The following is a 22,496-nucleotide window of genomic DNA, read 5'->3' as shown; positions in this document are numbered from 1 at the left end:
AAAAAAATAGTTTGTATACGAGAGAAAGCAGTTGTCCCAATAAAACCGCGAACAAAAAAGAAAATTGTCCATATTATTCGTTGTTGAAAATCCGTCTTTAATGGGTAATGACATAAGCTATAACGATATTTATGAATATGGTTATTATGATTCACAACATGATGCATTTAGTGAACAACAAGAAATAAGTGTTTTTTTTTGTAGTTCAGACCAATGTAACTTATTTTTTCAACGTATAGTAGCATATACAGAAAGAGAAACAGAAACAAGTTCAACAATACCTCCTATTGACTCAAGGAATTCGGACATTGTTATACGAAATTCCGAAGGAACCGTTAATACTGACTATACGTCTCGTATTTACTCGTGGGTAAGCGTTGAATTGGCCGACTTGACACGACTTTATTAGTCCAGTCTGTTATCAATTTATTTTTATAGATACAAAGCGCTGCATCCTTACTGATTGATTTGGAAGGAAGTTTTGTAGTACGACGTGTACGAGAATTGGCATCAAAGCAACAAGTCTTGCAATGTCTATCTAAAGCTAACAACTGTAGGTTTTTTTTTAATTTTCTCACAAACTATACAACGTAACATGTTCTCTTTGAATTTTCTTTGATTTCCGTTTGCCAAAGTTCATTGTAAACCACGAATTCTGGGTTTAGATGCCATTAAAGTTCAACGTAGCTCCACATCTTTATACATTCGATCCCTCGCTGTACAAAATAAAATGGGAATGCTAACTTCGTTGAAACGATCTGCAGGATACCCAAAGTGCAGTTTAGACGAGCTTTATTGTGCTATTTGTTTGGAGGTGTTTTGTCGTCCTGTGGTGACCGAGTGTTGGCATATATTTTGCGTAGATTGTATCAAATCCTCTTTACATCGAAAAGTAACTTTTTCTACAGAGTCGATGCACTAGGTGATATCTTTTAAATTTTACAGAATTCTTGTCCTTTATGTCGAGCGTCAATTCAATCACAGTCACTCCAAGCTTTGGATACAGTCAAAAAAAATCATCATATTAAAAGAATACAAAAACAATTTTTATCATTGTTTGTTGAATGTCCTAGATGTCTATGGAATGGAAGAATGTATGAGTGGAATTTTCATCAAACCTTGTGTTTTCGTCAGGAAACTGGAAACGCTCAAAAAAATATAAAACATTTTAAGTGTGTTTCGCAAGCTTAATGATATTCACTAGGGTTAAGCTCAACCCTTGGATATGCAAGACTACATTGATAGAGAGTCGGGCGATTGTTTTTTTTTTCAAAACGAAAAAATAACCTTTAAACTATCATTTTAATGAAATGAATTTTGTACCATTCATTTAATTTTCCTTTTTCTGTAAATTTGGTTTTTTTGCGTTCATTTGTCTCGTTCATGTAAATCAAGAAAAAGTAAGCAAAATTTTAAAGAGACCTAAGTCTTTTTTATTGGTAGGCTATATAACCTTTAAAAGAGAACATGAGAAGGAAAAAGAAATTGCTTATCGAGTGAATCATGTGAGCCATTTTTGAATCGCCACGAAATGACTCTTCAATTTTACATTGCCTAGAATGAATTTAATAAATTCTTATAGTTAACCCTACTGATCCGTTTTTTCATCAGGCCCCAAATTCCTTGTTCTAATCAGTATTGTCCTCAGGAGCATACTATCCAGAGGAATTATCAGCTCCGCAACTTTGCCTCATGCTGCGCTAGTATACAAGCAATGTCATATTAATATAGAATAAACATTTATTCGGGTTGTCTTCCAATGGTGTCAAGTTACATATGGGCATATCAAAACCATTATACCAACATGCAATGTGACATCATTATTTTTAATGATTAGATACAATCCGAATTTAGGAGTCGACCCAAGTAAAGGTCGGCGATTCCCAAAATCACAAATAGTCTGGAAATTCAAACCACTGGCACTTTTTGGCTTAAGAAAGATAATCGAAAGCCATTGTATTCCACTAAACCCATAATGAAAGTTTGATTAAATGACTGCTTCAAAGACTTTTGAATTGAACGTTTTGAATATTTTTTTTGAAAAGTGTAGGAACTAATTAAAATTATTGCATAGATAATGAAATTATGTCAGGACTTAATATCTTGTGAATCTTCCCACAGAGAGAAGACTAGTCAATTGCCTAGAATCTAATTGCAATTGGCTAAAAATGAATCCTACATATGTGTCACTTGGATAAGAACGAGCTTGTTCGTATCAATGAGTGTTTCCTTTGGTGATAGGCTGTGTAAGTGATGTCTGGTCTCTGAAAAGATGTCTCATCCTATAAAGGTTGACACTTTGACTTATCCAGCTGGGGAGTAGCTTAGGCGACAACAAAGCTTTTGGTTCTATTGAATAATTTCCTTCGAGGATTGGTTGCAAAGTTTATTGATGAGGTCTGGAAATACGCTTCATACTAGAACAATTTGTTCCTTGTTCCCTTCAGCAATAGATTGAAAAGTACAACTATTAGCTCTTTCAAAAACGCTAAATGGTACACTGCACTAAAATGTTTTGCGTGCAGTTAAGAAAAGAAACTAACGAAAGGTAATTGTTCATATATTGTACGACATACGTTATGAAATGAAGCGTTTATTAAATTTTATGTTTTTTAATTTATTGCAAATGTTTAAAAAAAAAAATTTCTTTCTTATATTATTTTTCTTTCTCAAACTTAGTATAATAAAAATTAAAAAGATTGTTGAAAAATAATTTGTACAAAAAACAAGATTCTTTGGTAGGAAAGAAATGAGGATCAGAACAAGATTTGAAACATTGTATCAAGTACACTATTCAATTCGATATCATATTAAAAATGCCTTGTGAGCCTGATACGCCCGAGGACCAAAATTACATATGTTCTCAACATTCGAGTACATTGGAAAAAGGTTTTCATTTTTTTCATCGTTAGTAGCTTCCGTTTTGTAGATATCACAAGAAAAATCCATACCATGGTCGTTTGTTGTATGTTGAGTGAATATATTTATCCCTGTAGTCCAGAACACTTGAAGAATTTCGTCTGACTAAATATATGTTAAGGAACAAACTAGTGTTAGAACTAAAGATAAATGTTTTTTTTTCATACAAAGAAAAAGTATGAGGCATTTTATTGGTACTTACGAGTTGGGAAGCAAGAGGAGCACATAAAAGTTTAAATAAAAGGAAATATTTCACTTTCACTAGACAAAAGAAATTAAAATAAGGTTATGCTTTTTCTTCTGCTTCCTCTTCTTCACCAAATCTATTCATTACCTAAGGTAGACGACATTGTTGGACACCACGAAGATGAAATCGGGAAAAAAACTGTGCATTGTGTTTGATTTACAACAATTTGTTTATCACATAATATAATTTTCCTATGAACATCCGTTGTATTTCTTTTTGATTGAAAAAGGCGTTGAAAAGGGAAGATGCTGTTTTTTTCACGAGAATCCTAATGAAAACATGACGCAAGTGTCAAAGGATAACAGCATGAACAACACCATTTACTTCACGCGGAATTTCTTCACGAATTATATATGAATGAATCTCAAAAGTTTTGTGCACTGCATTAGTAAAATCAAAATGGATTATAAATTCATCTCCCGTATACACAGTCACATAATAAGTAGGATCATAAACCTATAGAATTTTTGCAATACAAAAGAGACAGAGATCAACACCGATGGCAAGACAGACGAAGAACGGTGCATTGAATAAACAACACCTTAAACAAAGGATCTAATTTTTTATTGGAGGAGTGTTGCAATTTTTCATTATTTTTAAATAAATGTAATTCAGCAATCAAATTGGACTGGTATGAAAGACGAACAGTGTCTGAAAAAAAAAATTAGTCACACGTTTCGTTTTCATTTTAAAAAATGTTTTATTACGAAACTCAAGAAGATTGTTAAAAGCACTACGCAGAAATTATGAAATGTATTTACCTTCAGCCATATGCAGAATTTGGTGAGATGCTACAAAATGAAAATGTTGTAAAAATATGATTCGCAGTAATGAGCTTTTTTTTTTCTTTCAACGTACATACTGCAGTCGCGTTCGACGTATATTTTCCAAGTTCATTTAATGCCGCAACGACCTGATGAATCATTGTTAACAAAGTTGACAGGGTCGGTAGAAGATGTAACTGACTTCTATCCTAGATTCGGATGTTGGGTAGTACCATTCTTTCAAACTTTCTAATGCGTAAGGTATTACTGTTTTTGTAGTTAACGGCTGTAATTTTTTATACTACGGGTTTATGAAGGCAAAGGGTTTTTATAAGAACTGATTAAGAGAGATTACCTGATGTTGAGGTGTACCTCCTTTCCATGAATGACTGCGAAAATTGAATGTACTGTAGGGTGTATTTTTATAAGATAGTTTCCTTTGTTGATCAGGTGATCCATTGTCAAAACAGGTATCCACAATACATTTGGGTTGAGATGTATCTAAAAAATGTACCACAGAATCAATTTTTTTAATTATCAAACGAAGAAAGAATGTCCTTTTTGTTTGGTTATTATTTTTTAAAAAACAAGGTAGTTGTATATATAAGAATGTTTCAATACAACAAACAACAAAGCTAAGAAAATATTGTTTTTTTAATAAATGATAAAAAAAAATGCTTTTAAATGTGGAATGGAAAAAAAGCCATAAGTTGTTACGTTCAAAATTTATAAAAGTAAGAAATTTTTTTTCAACAAAAACCAAACAATCAGTAGAATGAATCAATGTGTCAAACTGGTAGCGTTGATTTTGAAATGAATACCACTGACACACAAATGTCTTACTAGAATGATGTGATCCCCCAAGAATAACAGGTGCAAGAATATGAAATATTTTTTCTGCACAGGATCGATTCCGCGACATGACAAAAGATATAAAATACGTATAACTAAAATGACCACCATTCAACAAGTTGTCGCTCTTAAATCCCCACGTCACATTGTAACATTTTACCTAAAAATATCACCGATAAACGTTGGGGGAATGTCTAATGGAATCAAACACTCGAATGCATCTAAAACACAAAAAAAAATTAAGCCAAGGAAGATTCACGTTGCGCAGTATGTACATGTTGCAACCATCTCTTGACTGTCATCGAAAGACTCTTCAGTAGGAAAAAAACTTTGCTTCTCGGCTATACAATGAGGTGATGATTTGACAAAGAGAACCTTGTTAGATTCTACAACGCACAGCAAGTTTGAAAACATGATAATAATTTAAAACTAAATTGTTTTATAAGACATCTTTAGGGAATGAAGTGTTTCGATTCTTCCCTATTTCTTTACCGTGGATTGGATCATAACATATATCGGGATACACCCTTGTTGAGGGCGTATGATCAAGTGAATCAGTGAAAACCAAGTCTTTTTTTTTTTGGAAAGAAGATATTTTCGGATACATTTCATTGCACTGATTCTTTAAGTGACAATAAAAATGATTTTGTTCTATTTTACATAATTGAGTTGACTCTTTATAAAGGTTTAAATAATGCAAATAAGCTTCATCTTTAACAGTACAAACTCCTATGAATTGAGCGGTAAATAAGTCAAGAGTAAAGTTTTCTTTAAACTCGTCAAGTCGACTCATGGGAACATTAAAACAAAAAGAAGGAGGTCGTATTTCTATATGACAACGAAACACATCACCCGGAAGATACTTGCGATGATCATAGAAAACATCCACTGCTATACGTTGAGGAAAACGCGGTAAAGGTCTCACAAAATAATCTTCTTCACTCCATTCTAGTAATGTCATCTTTTATAAGTTCAGCATGCCGTGAATACTCTTAACATATCACTACAGCAATTCTTCGCTAAATTGGGTAAAGAATAATTTCGTGTTCTCAGTTATTTTAAGTAACAGTAAAAAATTAGGTTGGTAACACTTTTATAATTTTGTAAAAATTATCTTAAATTTTGTACTGTGAACATCTACATGTAGACACACAAAGTAGAGCACATTAAGCTTTACGCTTAAGTAACATTTCCTTTGTGTATTGAAGAATTTAAACTTTTAATTTTGGTTTGTTAAAAAAATCGGATCATTTTAAAAATAAAGTTTGTTTTTTCAACAGGGACTTTATTTGCAATCGTGCCCTCAACATTCTTTGATACCATCTTTGTTTTCATGAATGTTTACGAACCATTCAGCATTTGACATTTCACGTTAATAAAATAGTGTAAAAAATTTTCTAAATGGTTTTTAATTGTTTTTCTTCACTCTGGTCGAGACGCGTTCGTTCAATAAAGACCTTACCTTTGATTAAAGGATTACGGTTACTACGTAAAATGTTTAAAAAAAAAGAAACTAGCTCTTCATGACTTTCTGTCATGAACAAGATAAGTTAAAGCCGATGCATAAGACTGTGTTTATTTTAAAAAAAAATAAACAAAAGCGCTTACTGTTGGATGGACAGCCATACAGGGTAGAGAAAGACAACATGAACACTTTTGGTGCGCATGCGCTTTAAAGACAAGAGACTCGATTGAATTAGGTGCAGTAAAAGAACACCCGTGATAGTTTTTTTTTTTTTTTATCAAATAAACAAACGGAACCAATGAAGTAAAGACTGTTGATGGAGACTAAGGCAAAACAATAAAATGTCTTGTGCGGCAAACAAAGCGCTTTCTCTTTTTTGTGTCATCTAGAAAAGGAATTTCACGCATAAAATTGTTCAAAACATAAACAAGCTGCTACTAAAACATTTTATAACTATGAATTATTCGTGCCAGTCAACAAGAAAAGAATTTTCATTGTTTGAATTCCGGGAACAGTACTTGATAAAAATTTCTTTTTATACATAGCATGAGACTTTGCAATGTCTAAATTCCTAAAACGTCATTCTTTACTCTCACCCTATTACCGATGCCCTGTGTGGGTAACAAATGCACACAAAACCAATACATTTTTTGTCTATGATCCATTTAGCAACAATCGTTCGGTTTTGTTTCATACGCTTACAAAAGCAACGTTTCAAAAATACTTTAAAACATCAGAACTAATGAAAATGATATCGCGTTTATATCCTTTTTTTTGGCTTCAAGATTCGTATGTTCTGCAATGGAACCCCTCTCATACTTAAGTGTTGTGCTGATGACTGCTTTCTTTTTTCTAGTCCACACCGATTTCGGGTTATCTTTTCTGTGGCCTCTATGATTGTTGCAAAATTAATAACGATACAAACTCCATTGCTGCTTGGTCAGTTAATCGACAATTTATCTCAAAATGAAGAATCCATTTTAAACAATCTACCAAACGAATTCTTGAATAAAACGAGGAACGATAATGGTAGCGTAGAGGCTCCTATCATCGAAAAACCTGTGCCACTCGTTCTCTCTGCTCTAGGTCTGTCAACGGCTTTTCTTAATGTTTTAGAAAAGCCACTTAAACATTAAAAAAATATAAAAAGTGTGTATGTATATGTTAGCCCTTATTTCTGGTTATGGTGCTTCAAGAATCCTAGCGTCGGGCTTCAATGAACTCCGTAATGCATTATTTAGCCGAGTAAGCTATACCCCAACCTTATTTAGACTTTAGGAAAAATCAACTGTATTGTAGGTATCTTATTCAGCTTGTTCTGCAATTGCTTGTACAACTTTTAAGCATTTGCATTCTATTGGTATGTTTTTTTATATAATAAGGAAACAAAAATACTAAAAAGGAAAAACAACGACAGCTTTTTTTTAATTTTTTTTATGTTATTCTTGCTTTAGATTTAGATATTTTACTTCAAAGTAAAGCAGGAGAGCTTTCGTTAATTATTTCACGGTAATCATTTTTTCAAAAAAAACATACATACATTTCTTTCTAGAGGCATTCGATCTATTACTGGATTGCTAAATGCATTACTTTTTCAAATAGTTCCATCTATCTTGGAGTTTTCCCTAGTGTTATCTCTTTTAGCATGGAAAGTTGGTAAAGATATAGCAGGTAAGAGATATATTAAAAAAGAAAAGGAGTAATCGTGAATTTTAAAAGGTGCAACGTTAGTCACTATGGCGGCTTACGTTATTTTTACTGCTAAAGTGACCCAAAAACGAACTGTGTATAGAAAATTGATGAATGAAGCGGAACAAAAAACATCAGGGGTTCTTCTAGACTCCATCATGAACTCAGAATCCATTCGGTTTTTTGCCAACGAACCATTAGAACTTGGAAAGTATCGTTCAATACAAAAGCATTCTCAAAATGCTAGTATTAAGGTAGCTATGTTTTTAAATTTTGATAAGAATTATATACAATTTTTTATTTGACTCTTCTAAAAAAAAGGTAGCACAGTCCTTGGCGTTTTTGAATTTCGGACAACAATTGATTTTTAACGTCGGACTTTGTTCCTCCATGTTATTAACAGCTTCTCATATATTATCTAATACAATCCCTGTTGGTAATATTTTTTTAAAATTTCTGTGTTACTGTCAGTTGTGTATTCTACTGCAGGAACAATGGCATTCGTTTCCAGTCTATTATTCCAGCTGTCCATACCTCTTAACATGCTAGGCTCTGTCTACAGAGATACGCGTTCTCATCTTGTTGACTTGGAAAAGGTTCCAATGTAGCGTTGAACCCCCAGTGTTTACAATGTTTTGTACAGCTTTATGAAGTGTTATCTATTAAACCAACTTGTTTTTCTATTCCGCATGCTAAATCTCTACAATTAACGTAAAGTTATATTACCATTTCTTGTTAAGGTGTTTTTAATTTTCTCTTGAATGATTAGCCCAACAAGTGCTATAAAATTTGAAGACGTTAGTTTTGGCTATAAAAAGGACAATATTGATCAACAGACTAGTCGTTTATACGAACCAACACCGTACTCAAAATATACTCCTATTTTATCCAGTACCGTGTACAGTACAAAAACGTGGAAATATTTTGTTTTTTTTAGACTTAAACTTGGAAATACCACAAGGCTCAAAAATTGGAATTGTCGGGTACAATAAGATTGAGTTAAGTAATATTGATGACAATTTCGTTGAACGTAGAACATCAGGATCTGGAAAATCGACTCTTTTCAAATTACTCTTCAGGTTCTTTAAAAGTTGGTTTTAATAAGATTATTTTGGTCGTATTTTTGCAACGTTAGATTGTATGATCCACATGAAGGCCGAATCACAATCAATGGTGACGATCTTCGTACTCTCAATATTAGGTCTTTACGGTTAGAATAGCAGGTACCTTTTTGTTTTGGCATAACTAAGAAAAATTAGAGAGAATATTGGAATCGTTCCACAAGATTTAACTCTTTTTCACGATACAATTTTAATGAATTTACGTTATGGAAACATGAATGCGAGCTTTCAACAAGTTATTCAAGCAACAAAAGCAGCACAAATTTATGACACTATCATTAATAACTTTAGTCAAGTAATGCATTTACGTTTCTCATTTAGTCCGTCGGCATATTTGTTTTTAACCCTTTCTTATTTTTTAGGGTTTTGACACAATCGTTGGAGAAAGAGGCCTTAAACTAAGTGGAGGAGAAAAACAAAGAATCGCTATCGCTCGATGTTTACTCCGGTAATCAATTTAACTTATTTTATTTTTACATTAATACAACAAAAACAAAAAGAAACCCACGCATTTTATTACTTGATGAGCCTACATCTTGCCTTGATTCCATCACTGAAAAAAATATTATGAATCAGTTTAAAGTAATAATATTTATTGAATGTCATCAAGCCGAGACATTTGATACATAAATACATCTATTTATTCTTAGAAGTTAACGGACACAACAGTTATTGTTGTAGCTCATCGTTTAGGCACTATAGTAGATGCTAATATGATCTATGTCTTTAATCGAGGAAGGATTGTGGTAATGTTATTTTGAACGTTGTTAAAAAGGCGAGAGGCTGGAAAAATTGATTTCTTCATAGGAACAAGGCACACACCAACAACTTATTTCTATTCCTAATGGCTACTATTCAGATTTGTGGAACGAGCAGGTAGCTGCATCCTAGTTTTATTATCTTAATATGTTTTGATATTGTAGAGAAGAAACGATTTATCACTTTTTACCTCTTAAGTTTAATTTGAAGGTATATTTATTTAAAACGAAAAAAAATCTTAAATTTTTCTTATTGATATTTCCGTGTACAAATACTATTTGTTTTTTGGTTTGTGGATTATTTTCTTTAACTCAAATAACATTATATTTTCGACTGTACATACCGTTACTACATAACACTGAATTGTTTTTTTTTTTGTAACTTTTTGTAAAAGCACTGTTGATTTTATCATGAAAAACGCTACAAGCGGTACATGGTTTAAAAGCTTTTCAAACGATCTCGTCAACGAAGACATCGTACAAGGTAAATCTTTTTATATGCCTTTAATATTAAAAGAAAACTTTCGCTATTATATGTCACCTACTCGACTTTCATGTAGAGAATAAACTTCCTCTTATTTTTTCACAAGAAGAAACTCTCTCTCAGAAACCATTCCCTACGACGCAAACTCATGTAAAACAAGGTAATCAGCATGATATTTGCTTTTTGTGACCCTTCAAAAAATTAAATGTCAAGAAACTTTCTTGTAAATATTTTATATCCAAGATTCCTTTCAAGGAAATTCAAAACTTATAGATTCAACGAACACCACTGACCTGTACGCAGCTTTGTTTGAAAAAAAAAAAATTTCAAACATGAACACTCTTACTGCTTAATTATAGTAAATGATTAAAGCAGGCTGCCTTCGAGTGCGATGTTGGGTCAACCTGAGATAACGAAAGAACCTAAAGTGTCAAGTGAGCCTCCGATAGCTGAAGAACGTTATCCGTTAGGCACTGGTGAAAAAAAACTTTTACCGCGAAAAACACGCAAGGCAAATGTTTTTTCATCTATCAATGTCAATGAACTAAAAAAATCTGTTCCTTTCAAGGAAGATACAGAAAAACTTTTAGAAAGCAAAGGTAACATTGAATAAGGGAAAACCAATGGGGCGAACATGTTACAAAAGAAAAATGAATCTGTTGTAGAGGACGAGAAAATTGCATTGCCAGTTAAGAATGAAGATAGTCCTATAGAAAAAAACGAGTCAAACTCGAAAGAATGGGAGGTAATGCTTTGTCAAACCTTAATATCATAAGACTTTCATTTTCTTTTGATTGATCGTGTTGAAATATTTTATTAGAGAAAACGTGATGCAGCTGCGTCTAAAATTCAAGCATGGTGGAAAGGCACCTTAACGCGAATTTTTTTGACTGGAGCTTTAGTAGAACGTCGTTTACGTTATAATCATCAAGGAAAAGACTTTAAAATCAAAACAAATACCGATCCTTATCGTCACTTTTTGCTTCTCAATGATACATGTACTACTTGCAAAACAACTCACAAACATGTTTCCAACCACGTTCTAATTTCTTAGACTCGACGCACAAATTATCTCTAAAAACGGACAGTATCAAGCCTTGGCCGCGCTCCCATGTTGCTCTCTTATGTGACTTTTTAGAAACTTTAAAAGCAACGAAAAAAACGTTAAAACCTTCATGTACTATACAAGGCATTTACACTAACAAACTTAAAGAATCGTACAATTTACAAGCAAGTCGTCATGTAGAGGAGACTATAAAACAGCTACAAATAAGTGAATTTCAAAGAAGAGAAATTGAAAAGTTATGGGAATTAAATGATGACCCGAATGCTGATGAATTCAAATAAAAAGGTGGTTGACTTTGATGTTTCATTAACACTAGTAGACACCAATCTAGGCTCTTTAAGCAATTTTTCTGTCCCTAAGAATGACTGGTTTCTATTGACAAAAAAGATGAAGATTCTGATCCTTCCGTTAAAAACCACCGAATTCTTTCAGTGCGTAAATTTTAACAGTATCATACCAAGTAGAAAAAGTGTTTCTGTCTATTGTAAACTAAATTTTCTTTTTTAAATCTATGTGTAAATAAATTATTGTGCAGCTCCAACACATGGTTGTAAAAGTGAAAGACTTTCTTGTGGTTTATTGTAAACGTCTTGTCGCTAAAGAATATGGAACGCACTCCTACAGATACTTTAGATCCAACAGAACAAAAAGAACGGTAGACCAAGAATGGATTGCACCTTTACTATAAAACCTCACCGATAACACAGTGAGATTATCAGTATTTGTAGCACGCAAATAGAAAAGCAGACACAAGCCATACACTCAAAAAACAAATTTTGTTAGCGGTCAAAAAAAAAAGATGACACAACGATGATATTATGTTTCATATTTCATAATTAAACGCGTTAAATCTTCTTGAGTCCTCACTGAAGATCCCGGTTCGATTCCTTTAAGTTCACCACGTGAGAAAACCCATAACTGATTACAATTTCTACATTTAAAAAAAAATTTATAAAGAAAGGAAAAAGTCTTGCAGAAGAAAAACAAATGCGTTTAAACACTTCTTTAAAAACCGTAAACAGAAATAAAAGCATACTTGAATGTGGCAGCTTGATGAGCTACGACAATAATAATCGATGTGGGGAAAAGCATTCTTAATAAATCAGCAACGTCCGTTTTTTTTGACGCGTAAGGTACACTCCTTGCTATGCAAACAAAAATCGTAGTCATCTAATACTTTCAAGTTTAGACGTGCGTACCGTTTGAATGATTCAAAGTTGTGTCATGCTCCGCTTGGGAAGAACACCGTGTCAAAATATGGTCTTCAGAGTGTAAATTTTCAGCTGGTGGCTCGTCCACAAGAACTAAACGATAGTTTTTTGAATGAAGAGCAAGTCTTGCAAGTGCTAATGTTCGCAGTTCTGCGTTTGTAAAAATGGCGGAACTTGTATCCGATTCACATGAGGGTGACATGACAATAGTATCGAGTCCGTTTTCCAAAGCAGCAACTCTTGTACTTAATGACACAAGACTTAGAATATGATAAATTTCAGAAGGAAGGAATTGATTCTGAACGAACATGTATTTTGGTAAAATCAAAAGAAATGTAAACTGATTCATTTTTTCTCAGTTAAAAACTCATAGATTCATGTACTCATCCAAGACTGACAAACACATTAAGTGTGTTCAAAAAACGCACCTTGGGATCAACACACTGACGAAGAGTCCAACCTCGAAATAAAGGAGGGAATTGTGGAAGTATCCCAATAATTTTATTAATCAAAGTTTCACTCATGTGGCAAATAGGTATATCGTTAAGAAGTATAACCCCATGGTTGATTGTTAGAAGATTTAAGAGAGAAAGAAGAAACGTTGTTTTTCCGGAACCCGTTCGACCAACTATCCCTATGAAATCACCTGATTTCGCGGAAACATTCGGAATACGCAAAGCACAGGGTTCTTGAAAACTGGAACAAGTTTCGGTTTGTTGTTCAGGTGACTTATGAGATGACGAGAGATCGACTTGGTATGACACGGAAAGATTTAATACCTTCATGATAACATGATTTGAAGGAATCTCAGTTATCTTGTGGACGATATTCTCTGAACGACTCACTAAATGTGCATCAATATCATCCTCATATCGATACACACATTTTTTAAACAGAGATGGTGTATTTTTTAAATCTACACACACGCACACAAATAGATTAGTTTACATGAATTCGTAGATAGACCTTTCTCTATCTATTAATGTGAAAAATTAAATGACGTACGTGGAGTGATTGGATTGGAAGTGAATTTGTTTTGTCTAATTATCAACGGCTGTTTCTGACTACCAAACATTGTAATCATTGACTCAATTCTTTCCAATGAGCACATTTTTTGCTCAAGATCAGAGAAACTCCACAGGATTGCACCGAGGGATGTTGGTAATCGAATGGCGAGCCAAATAGCTAAGCCAGTGAAACCAGCGGAAGTAGCCGCATCGGCCTGTTGTGTATAACCAAAAAGAAGCCCAGAAAAAAATTGTATCGGAGCCACAATGTTAAGAGAACGTAAAATGAAAGGAACAACCGAATTGAAAAATGTAAATGGAAAGGATAATAAAGCAAGTCGAGTACTTGCCCAACATGTGAATCTGAAAAATGTACATTTTCTTTAGAAAATTGTGAATTCTTTAGTGAACATACCCAATTTGCATGAATTGTGTTTTTAAAAAATTAGACGTTAATTCAGTACTTTTATCTTCATAATACTTTTCAGCACCGAAAGCTTTGATGAAAAAACTACCAGACTCCAATTCGCTTAAATGACCACACAAGGGACTTAGTGCATAGAGTTTGGATCTCTGAAGCTCTCTACAGCAACAGTCAAGTAAATGAAAATAAACGGAACTCTTCTTCACTGCGCAATGCCTAACCTGTTAGCAGGTCGGAAAAGCTTATACACATAATGATAAACAATATAAGCTACAGGCGGTAGAATTAAGCTACACCAAGGGCTTAGGAAGAAAAGAATGGACATCTACAAAACGCCATTTTTAATTAAAAAAAAAGGGGCAAAAAAAGTAAATACAGAAATCTAACCCCTAATACAAAACTAATAATTGTTCCAAAAAATCCACTTAGAGTACGTAAAGGACCATTATCTACGATATCCATATCCGCATTACATCTAGGATCAGAACCATAATTAAACAAATACAACTCTATTGAAATTATACAAAGTTACATAATCCATGTTACAACTCAATTTATCATGATTCAACTTGGTAATGTATGATTATGTTTTGAAAATTCGTGAATTTATACCTATTCACTATAACTCCTAGAGGAAAAATTTTATACATACAGTAATGGCCTTGAAATATTTTTTCAACCAATTCTATATGTATTTTTAAAGAAGCTTTTAAGGAACCCACAAGTCCAAAAAAATAGAGTATCGCCAGAAATGTAATGTTACCAAGAGATAACCTGTGTAGAATGTACTCACAAGCCAAATGAACATTTAGCTTCCTTACATGATAAATATAATAAGCGATCCTCTATTATTTTCTTCTTGCGTAGGTAAATGTTCCTGTTGAATTGCGGTAAAAGTTTTTTTAAATACATTGAGAAAAAAAAAAAAATTTTCATGTGACGTTTTATTCGTCGTAGAAGAAACTAAAGAAACATTATTTTTGGCTAATATAGAACTCGAGTAAGTCCAGTAAGACAACCTATAATAAACATCGAATATTACAAGAAAAAATGCGATAGCATAAAAAAACCAAAACCAAATTTGATACCATAATGTTGACGCGTATTGTAATAAATACTGTAAGAAAATAAATAGAACCATGAATAGAATAAGAGGTACTCCAACTTGCTGTAAAAACCACGTATATGTATGCGATTTGACGGACCCAGAAACCATAAACTCTTCATCATGAGATTTTATTAAAGATACCATTTCATGACTGTTTTCTGTATTGATGACACGGGAACTGTGTTGAAACGATTGTGTTTTTGTTTGTACCTTTAAATCGTTATTCTGATCACTCTTTTGACCACTATTCTTATCACCACTCGGATCACTTGTGTGATCACTATTCTGATAAATACTTTGATAAGAGTGGTGATCATGATTCTGTATCTTGGAACAACTTCGCTCGAGGGCAACTCTTCTTAGAAAACCGTGATGTAAAGTATACTTTTTGAGATCAACAGATAAAACATCTGAACTTTGGATTAAAGAATGAATAGAATATTCAAAAAATTGATCATGAAAAGTTAAGATTGTAGTAGCATATTGAAGTAAACCATTAACACCAAATAAATTTAAAAATATTCGATTGGTTATTGCGGGATCCAATGACGCAAAGGGATCATCTAAAAAAAATATATGTGTTACAAATTCCTGGGGTAGATCACGATAATTTGGATGAACAAAACCATATAATGCACGCGCAAGAGAAAGACGTGATCTTTGTCCACCACTTAAGCTTGTTCCTCCTTGACACACAAAACGTTGATCACCATCTGGAGTCCATGATTCTAAATCTAGCGTCAATTCACATGCTTCTATTACACGATTATAACGTTGAATATCCATTGGACGTCCAAAAAGTATAACCGACTGAACCGTTCCTTTAGGAATCCAAGGTGACGGACATGTGTAGCCAATACTTTGATTTCTTTCAGCACTATTTGAGTTACTCACTGAGTTTTGAATTGAGTGGATGCTAAACTTTTCGGTAAATGAAAACATATGGCCTAAAAGCGCTAGCACCAATGAACTTTTTCCACTTCCAGAAATGCCTGAAACAAAACAACATTCACGTTTCTTTACAGTAAATTCCGGAATAGTTAAAAAAAAAAAAGGTTTCTGGAACTGTTGATTTTTCAATTGATTTTCTTCTTTTATTAAATTATTTCGTATTTGACAATAAATTTGGCTATCTGTTACGGTTTCAATTTTATCCTTCGACAATTGCGAAAATTCATCACGTAAAAACCATTTGTTAGGAAACTTATTTTGATCCGTTAAACTTTCCCAGAAAAAAAAACCTTTTACTTGAATCATATATATTTCTGATTCTTTTAAATACATTTCAAGAGAAGAGGATTTATTATCACATAAAGAATAACATTCCTGTAAATTTTTTCTTTTTTGGTTTAAATGAGGTTGCGAAAAAAATTCCAAAGTATTGGAATTGCGTAACAAGGGAGATAATTCACTACTTGTTGAACGATACATTGATGTTTTGGGTATATTACAGGCTCTAGGTTCATTAAAGGATTCGAAAGCTGGGCGACCGTTGCAAACTCTTTTATAATATCTTTCACAAGACACCCAACCTTCAATTAACGAATTAATTGTGAAAGGAAGTACGGAAATGGGTTCCACCAGTTTATTGGTCACTTGAACGACAGGTATGACAACTGAAGCTTTAAATCGGAAAAACGGATTTACTTTTAAAGCATCCATAATGTATACAGTAAATATAGCAATCTGTGTGAAATTATCTATTATATAACAAAAAAAACGTTATTATTTTGATTTAAAAAATAATTATCAGAAGGTGTTTCATTGGTACACTTACACGCTGCATTAGCGAGTATGGCTGCCAAAGTATCTAAATACATACGATATTTCAGATACTTCATTTCTTTTTCACGAAATACTCCTACATATTGAGCAGCTAATTGACCCCTATAGAGTAATAAAAAAAACTAGTATGATTATGAGTATATTTTTATTCGTTATATTCACCAGCCTAGCATACGAATTGATCGTACTTCCGTGGCGACTTCATGCGTTCGACGTAAACGTAAATCCCTTTTTTCAACATATGATTGTTTTAATAAACCATTCAATATTTGAAGAAAAAGCATTAAAAAAATTACAAAAAGTAATATTCCGATTCCAGTCAAACTTGATTTCCCTATCTAAGCATAATGAACAAACAATCATATACGACCGAACACTATGAATAAAAAAAACTCACACGATCTACCAAAAAAATATAACTGAAGGTAACACTTATAGGTAGAAGTAAAAGGTCTAGCATAGCGAAAATTAAATCAGTAATGGCACCAACATCAACAATAAGCATATTATAAGAATTGGGAACAGCGTTTTCCTTCATTGATTTGGCATGGATTGAACGTTTTAGTGTACTGTGCATGATTCCACATGTTAAAGAACCTTGTATACGAAGTTTAATACGCTCGGACCAAAACCTTGCTTGTGAATTGAAAAAGATGAAGAAAAGATCTAAAAATAAAATACCTAAACCACCCAGGACACCTTGCATCCGTGCTGATGAACTCATTTGATCTGGATTGGACTCTTGTGACTCCAAAAATACTGCCATTAAACAACTTGATATAAGAGCGCTTAAGGTTCCAGTTAATTGCATAACGAAAATAATTAATAAATGATATTTAAAAACTGACAACAGAGCTGCTAAAATGATCCATTGAGGGGAAGATATCAATGTTAAACCTTTATGTGAACGAACTAATAAATTATCCATTTTATTAAAAAAGCGCTCACACCAAACTGATATTGTATCTCCTAGCCATAAATCTGGTAATTCATCCGGTTTTACCCCGCGAAAACCTTCACATTTTGCTCGCAGCATAAATGAAGTAAAATACTCAAAAATTAATGAATGAGGTTCCCAAAACCATTTTTGACAAAAATTCTTTGATTCTACTGGTTTTGGTAGCATTTTTTTGCTAACGTGACTTTCACACTCCGAATCGTCGGAATGAAAACATTGAAGGTTTGTACCTCTTTCTATAGACTCCCGCACCATAAATATGTGTTTTAATTAGATAAATAAAAATACTATTAAATAATGAAAAAAAAACTTATTCCAATACAATTTTTATTTTAGAAAAAAATATGTTGAATTTTTCAATTGAAATCAAGCTACTTTAATTGCACTGATTTCTTTGAAAAATTCAATATACTTTTCAAGAATGGTGTTACTTTTGAAAAAATGTATTATAGAACCAAAAGATTTGGTAAAGAATCTGTTCTTTTTGCTTCTACTGAGTTTCTTACAAAAGTCTGTGACTTTAATCTCCCATAAGCTTCATCATTTGACGCACAGGTCTAAAAATTTGAAACTGAAAAATAACATTTTTTTTAAAACCTTTACGCATACTTTCGTGTACTAAATAATTTCAATTAAACAATTTTTTTTTAATATTTCTTATTTCTATAATAGCTTTTTTTTAATTACGTTTTTGCTTGGAGTTGACCAATATGATTCTTGAAAACATTGTATAAATTTCACCAAAAATTTCGTGTTTTTTCTCCTTATTAAAAGTAAACAAAACAAATAACAGTTTTTCATATTCTTCATTGTCAAACCATTGTTACTTGTTGATTTTCTTGATATCTAGATGGTCGTAAACACATTTTTAAAAGGCTTCTGTATTGAAGAGTGGGGGTTTTGAAAATTTTTTTTGCAAATAGCACATTGAAGTTACTGGTAAAACATTATTATTTGTCATAACAGGCGTGGCGAAACGTTTTTCACTGAGTTCGTGGTAAAAAGCGCACATAGTTCCTCTGGGACATTTTTTTTCAGAACGATAATCTGTACAAGGCATCAGCTTATAACAAGATGCATGATACAATTGTTCCTTGGAGCCGTGAGCGTAAGGGCAACGTGAACCTGCAGGACACCGTCGGTCATAATCGGCTGAATGAAGATCTTTTTTCCAATAAGGACACGGTTCAGATGTGTATCCGATCTTTGGATTTCTTCTACAGTCTTGATAGGTATGAGCATATAAACATGCATGCCAATCGTGTTGCACTCCGTAAGGACACCAGATTGTTTTAAATAAGTTCATGAAGAATTCCGGCTACAGAATTAAAAAATAGTTGAAATTTTATTTAAAAAACCTTAAAAATCTTTACCTTGGGATCTTTTTCATCTTCGAGGCTAAATAGTTCACAGCGTATATCTTCTCGTGTATGTGCGAAAGCGCACATTTTTCCTCTGTAACACTATATCAGCATACAATGATGCATTTCACTAATTTTTTCTTTGAGAAAAATATTACCTCTAGCTGATTATAAGATGAGCAGAACCGTTGTTTATAAATACTCGGATGATACAAAAGTTCATGATGATTATGACAACGATCGCACCTAGTCAAAAATTTAATGCTTAGAACGCCAAGTTTCAGATACACAAAGAGAAAACTTTTTTTCTTCTAACAAAGCTTATAAACTGAACATGCTAATAACACCATCCATCAAAAATTACAAAACCGCCTATAATCATGCGCTGTCTAATCACAATTAATGGTCACTGTAGAGACAACGGCCACGCGTATTGTAAGAACCGTACCATTCATCATGACATTAGTAGTGATGATAATGATACTAACAATCCTACTACTAGTAGTAATATTAGTAGTAATAGTAGTTCTACTAATGGTAGTAGTAGTAGTAGTAGTAATAGTAGTTCTACTAATGGTAGTAGTAGTAGTAGTAGTAATAGTAGTTCTACTAATGGTAGGAGTAGTAGTAGTAGTAGTAGTATTAGTGGGTGAAACGGTTACTAACAATACTAATTACACTAGATCAACGATTTAATAAAAGCATACAATATTTTAATGCTTCTTTAGTATGTTTTTGAAAAGTATAAAGATAACGTACTGGTCGCGTAGTGGACAAAGTAATGGTTCGTCGTTTTCTACGTTGAAATGATGATCACAAGGCTCTGCTTTGTATTGACAAAGAACTGGGTGACGTCTTCTATCTCGTTGAGAGTGATAATATTGACAAACTTTGTTTTCGTAGAAGGGACCGATTGCTTTGCGTTCTAAACAATTGGCATCTTGACAGGGATATACCTAGAAATAAAAACAGTCATTTTCTTTGCTATGATAAATAAGGAGCAAATGATATACCTTAAAGGAATCCAAAGAAAGAGTATCCTCCGACGTTAAAGGTTTGTCTAAAGGTTTCATTGAAGACAAAGTAGCCATGCTTTCTGGTGGATTGTATACTAAGGCATTGGATGGAGTGGTTGATTTTTTCTTTGCTACAGTATCAGAAAGAACAGTGTCAGGAAACATGTCTTGAAAAAGTGGATGAATGTATTGATCATCGAATGTATTCAATTTTGAATCAAGAGTGCTTTTCTGCGATATAATGAATGGATTCAATGGAGATGGAGCAGTTTTATGTCGAATTTTTTTATTTTTGGTATTGATGAGTTGGTAGGGCTCTGGGAAATATGGAAAAGGACGACAAAAATTTGATAAATCGGTATCACTTCTTTGTTGATAGTTTAAACATGACGTATGAGTTGAATCCAATACATTTCGCGTAGTAGGACTCGGCAAGTTACCCAATATATGTGAAAGTCGGCTTATAGAACTAATGGAATCTGTATCACATTTTTGCGTTGTATCTGAGTCCGTTAAATAAGCTATATTAGAATCTTTATTGTTACATAATAAATCAAGTCGAAGACGTAAAAGATGTGATGTATCTGGTAAAAGTTGAGTGGAATAAGATTTAAGTAATTGATTTTGGACCCCATATGTGTACGAATTATGAAAATTTAATTCATCAACACATTTTTCTGTTACCAAGGAAAAAGATTTATCTGATTCCCTTTGATGCGAAGTTTTAAATAAATTTTGCGTAGAAGATGTGAAATGCTTATCGCTAGAATCATCCAATATTTCATGATGATGCGTTGATTGAGATGATATTAGATCAAGAGGATGCTTTTGCACATCACTTGTAGACCAGTCCGAAGAGCTTTTAAGTGTGGTATCGGCGGTTGAAAACCATGTCATTGAATAATCTTCTCCTTGCGTTTTCTTGCATGTTATATTTGATGTGAAGCTGCTTAATTTTTTCTTTATTGGTGTTAAGTTGTCTTGAAATTCATTATGTAGAACACTAAATAAAAATTTAGGAGGCGTTAACGAAGCATCAAAAGTATTGCTCATTATGAGTTTTTAATGATGAAAAGAGAGTCTTAACAAAAATAGCGATTTCACAATAAAAAGTTTGAAACAAAAAAAAAGACTGTAAAAATTGATACGGAAACAACGCTTATAATTTCAATAAATTACTGGAGTAAGTAACGAGCTCTAGGAAACCAAAAGACAAAAATTGAGTACACCTAGTTGAAACAATAAGTAAGAATTGTCAAGTAATTTAAGTTGAATAAGCTTAAAACAATAAGGAAAGAACAATACTCGGCTTTTAAATAAAATAGAAAACTGATGTAAACTTTTTTTTGATTGACACTTCCTTAATTCACGTCACCCATTCACTAAAAATTATGTTTTATTTCACGTAGCAAACAAATCACGTTACTAATTATTGTTCCCGCTAAATGGTGTATCAACGCGTATTGACCTATCTATATAAATGGACTTTGGAAATAAATTCTTCAAAAAAGACTAATACAAGTCGTAATTTAAAAAAATACACGGAACTTGACTTGTAATTTGTGGTATACAAAAAAAAAACCTTCGCAAAAAGAAATCAATTTCACTAGATGAAATATATTATATATTCACGATTTCATTACAACATACTGCATTAATTTATATTTCTAAAAAATCATACTTTATTTTACTTTAAAGCAATCAGTAAAAATAAACAATTGTTTTTATATAAATTGAAAAGAAAATATTATAAAACAAAAAAAAAAATATGATCAAATGACTTCTTATTTATTAAAAAAAAACTAGTAATAATTCAAATCAATAAGAAAAAAAAATTTAATTTTTATTTCCTTTTCTTTTTATTACTATATCAACACAAAAATCTATATGTACTCAGGACATAACTCCAACAAAAATGATTTAAGACAAATCTATTCTACTCATCAATCACACAAGAGGTGATAAAAGCGTGAATCTAAGTATAGATCAAATTGGAAACTTCTCAGAAATGTCTAAGATATGTTTATTGTTATTTTAATTTCTATTAACTGCATACCACATAAATATATGTCCTTGTTTTTTAATCGTACCCCAAAAATATGCTATCTATATTTTATCGCTTTCACAATATTCGACAAGTAACATATCACTGATAATTTATATGTTTCACGACATTCAATCGAACTACATGCATGTCAAATTCTTTTTATTTTCTTTATTGACACAAAAACACGTCTACGGCTCACAGAGAAAACACGCTA

At 32.6% G+C, this 22,496-nt stretch overlaps 6 protein-coding genes and 4 long non-coding RNA genes across 22 annotated transcripts; 5 read left to right on the top strand and 5 right to left on the bottom strand.

Annotated features, from left to right (window-relative positions):
- Positions 1-67: 67 nt before the first annotated feature.
- LOC128883074 (uncharacterized) lies at positions 68-2,217 on the top strand. Of its 3 annotated transcripts, XR_008458708.1 has the most exons (6): positions 90-370; positions 415-553; positions 636-892; positions 946-1,385; positions 1,444-2,046; positions 2,093-2,217. XR_008458708.1 is itself a non-coding variant. In XM_054135062.1 (4 exons), the coding sequence occupies exons 1-4, from the start codon at positions 101-103 to the stop codon at positions 1,189-1,191; spliced, it is 858 nt and encodes a 285-aa protein (XP_053991037.1). In that variant the 5' UTR covers positions 68-100; the 3' UTR covers positions 1,192-1,329. The 3 variants fall into 3 exon arrangements, 2 of the variants coding, with proteins under 2 accessions (XP_053991037.1, XP_053991036.1); XM_054135062.1 differs by lacking the exons at positions 1,444-2,046; positions 2,093-2,217 and having other exon boundaries at positions 68-370; positions 439-553; positions 666-892; positions 946-1,329; XM_054135061.1 differs by lacking the exons at positions 1,444-2,046; positions 2,093-2,217 and having other exon boundaries at positions 69-370; positions 439-553; positions 946-1,329.
- A 582-nt stretch (positions 2,218-2,799) lies between these two features.
- Positions 2,800-5,856, bottom strand: LOC128883073 (uncharacterized). 2 transcript variants are annotated; one of them, XM_054135060.1, is made up of 13 exons: positions 5,275-5,856; positions 5,058-5,168; positions 4,943-5,003; positions 4,774-4,877; positions 4,286-4,431; positions 4,133-4,231; positions 4,025-4,079; positions 3,928-3,957; positions 3,708-3,817; positions 3,491-3,622; positions 3,254-3,434; positions 3,122-3,180; positions 2,800-3,024 (listed from the first exon to the last, which is right to left on the bottom strand). In XM_054135060.1, the coding sequence occupies exons 1-13, from the start codon at positions 5,741-5,743 to the stop codon at positions 2,806-2,808; spliced, it is 1,776 nt and encodes a 591-aa protein (XP_053991035.1). In that variant the 5' UTR covers positions 5,744-5,856; the 3' UTR covers positions 2,800-2,805. The 2 variants fall into 2 exon arrangements, 1 of the variants encoding a protein (XP_053991035.1); XR_008458707.1 differs by lacking the exons at positions 2,800-3,024; positions 3,122-3,180 and having other exon boundaries at positions 3,293-3,434; positions 3,706-3,817.
- On the top strand, positions 3,811-4,637 carry LOC128883076 (uncharacterized). 4 transcript variants are annotated; one of them, XR_008458712.1, is made up of 4 exons: positions 3,811-3,949; positions 4,034-4,191; positions 4,248-4,400; positions 4,450-4,637. It is a non-coding gene; the product is annotated as an uncharacterized LOC128883076 (long non-coding RNA). The 4 variants fall into 4 exon arrangements; XR_008458710.1 differs by having other exon boundaries at positions 4,248-4,339; positions 4,401-4,631; XR_008458709.1 differs by having other exon boundaries at positions 4,248-4,636.
- On the top strand, positions 4,849-5,403 carry LOC128883077 (uncharacterized). The gene is made up of 3 exons (XR_008458713.1): positions 4,849-5,049; positions 5,100-5,184; positions 5,239-5,403. It is a non-coding gene; the product is annotated as an uncharacterized LOC128883077 (long non-coding RNA).
- A 307-nt stretch (positions 5,857-6,163) lies between the features above and the next one.
- On the bottom strand, positions 6,164-6,523 carry LOC128883043 (uncharacterized). Its single transcript, XR_008458692.1, has 2 exons — positions 6,391-6,523; positions 6,164-6,313 (listed from the first exon to the last, which is right to left on the bottom strand). It is a non-coding gene; the product is annotated as an uncharacterized LOC128883043 (long non-coding RNA).
- Positions 6,524-6,549: 26 nt separating this feature from the next.
- On the top strand, positions 6,550-10,154 carry LOC128883040 (uncharacterized). The gene is made up of 20 exons (XM_054135005.1): positions 6,550-7,036; positions 7,104-7,333; positions 7,416-7,492; positions 7,547-7,607; positions 7,702-7,756; positions 7,800-7,918; positions 7,967-8,190; positions 8,258-8,372; positions 8,426-8,532; positions 8,580-8,647; positions 8,706-8,827; positions 8,874-8,919; positions 8,971-9,015; positions 9,072-9,146; positions 9,196-9,352; positions 9,420-9,505; positions 9,558-9,639; positions 9,708-9,803; positions 9,865-9,933; positions 9,981-10,154. The coding sequence occupies exons 1-20, from the start codon at positions 6,807-6,809 to the stop codon at positions 10,011-10,013; spliced, it is 2,097 nt and encodes a 698-aa protein (XP_053990980.1). The 5' UTR covers positions 6,550-6,806; the 3' UTR covers positions 10,014-10,154.
- Positions 10,122-11,657, top strand: LOC128883041 (uncharacterized). 2 transcript variants are annotated; one of them, XM_054135006.1, is made up of 7 exons: positions 10,122-10,299; positions 10,376-10,459; positions 10,543-10,594; positions 10,672-10,898; positions 10,965-11,044; positions 11,120-11,297; positions 11,354-11,657. In XM_054135006.1, exons 1-7 carry the CDS (start codon positions 10,227-10,229, stop codon positions 11,644-11,646), a joined length of 987 nt encoding a protein of 328 aa, XP_053990981.1. In that variant the 5' UTR covers positions 10,122-10,226; the 3' UTR covers positions 11,647-11,657. The 2 variants fall into 2 exon arrangements, with proteins under 2 accessions (XP_053990981.1, XP_053990982.1); XM_054135007.1 differs by having other exon boundaries at positions 10,123-10,299; positions 10,675-10,898.
- Positions 10,226-11,335, bottom strand: LOC128883042 (uncharacterized). Its single transcript, XR_008458691.1, has 3 exons — positions 11,062-11,335; positions 10,646-11,006; positions 10,226-10,592 (listed from the first exon to the last, which is right to left on the bottom strand). It is a non-coding gene; the product is annotated as an uncharacterized LOC128883042 (long non-coding RNA).
- Positions 11,658-12,155: 498 nt separating the features above from the next.
- Positions 12,156-18,208, bottom strand: LOC128883039 (ABC transporter C family member 14-like). Of its 5 annotated transcripts, XM_054135003.1 has the most exons (14): positions 17,298-18,206; positions 17,063-17,238; positions 16,893-17,002; positions 15,096-16,815; positions 14,829-15,026; positions 14,620-14,781; positions 14,395-14,482; positions 14,229-14,332; positions 13,999-14,166; positions 13,582-13,946; positions 13,005-13,492; positions 12,565-12,874; positions 12,402-12,510; positions 12,156-12,296 (listed from the first exon to the last, which is right to left on the bottom strand). In XM_054135003.1, exons 1-14 carry the CDS (start codon positions 18,111-18,113, stop codon positions 12,182-12,184), a joined length of 4,929 nt encoding a protein of 1,642 aa, XP_053990978.1. In that variant the 5' UTR covers positions 18,114-18,206; the 3' UTR covers positions 12,156-12,181. The 5 variants fall into 5 exon arrangements, 3 of the variants coding, with proteins under 3 accessions (XP_053990978.1, XP_053990976.1, XP_053990977.1); XR_008458689.1 differs by having other exon boundaries at positions 12,402-12,506; positions 14,829-16,815; positions 17,298-18,207; XM_054135001.1 differs by having other exon boundaries at positions 14,829-16,815.
- A 351-nt stretch (positions 18,209-18,559) lies between these two features.
- Positions 18,560-22,388, bottom strand: LOC128882871 (uncharacterized). 2 transcript variants are annotated; one of them, XM_054134667.1, is made up of 6 exons: positions 20,233-22,388; positions 19,979-20,175; positions 19,378-19,465; positions 19,232-19,321; positions 18,686-19,176; positions 18,560-18,621 (listed from the first exon to the last, which is right to left on the bottom strand). In XM_054134667.1, the coding sequence occupies exons 1-5, from the start codon at positions 21,286-21,288 to the stop codon at positions 18,727-18,729; spliced, it is 1,881 nt and encodes a 626-aa protein (XP_053990642.1). In that variant the 5' UTR covers positions 21,289-22,388; the 3' UTR covers positions 18,560-18,621; positions 18,686-18,726. The 2 variants fall into 2 exon arrangements, with proteins under 2 accessions (XP_053990642.1, XP_053990641.1); XM_054134666.1 differs by having other exon boundaries at positions 18,560-19,176; positions 20,233-22,387.
- Positions 22,389-22,496: the final 108 nt, after the last annotated feature.

Source organism: Hylaeus volcanicus, unplaced genomic scaffold (genome assembly GCF_026283585.1).
Source record: "Hylaeus volcanicus isolate JK05 unplaced genomic scaffold, UHH_iyHylVolc1.0_haploid 12197, whole genome shotgun sequence".
Taxonomy (NCBI): Eukaryota; Metazoa; Arthropoda; class Insecta; order Hymenoptera; family Colletidae; genus Hylaeus; species Hylaeus volcanicus.
Note: the sequence above shows the minus strand (reverse complement) of the source record. Positions and strands in the feature narration are given on the sequence as shown.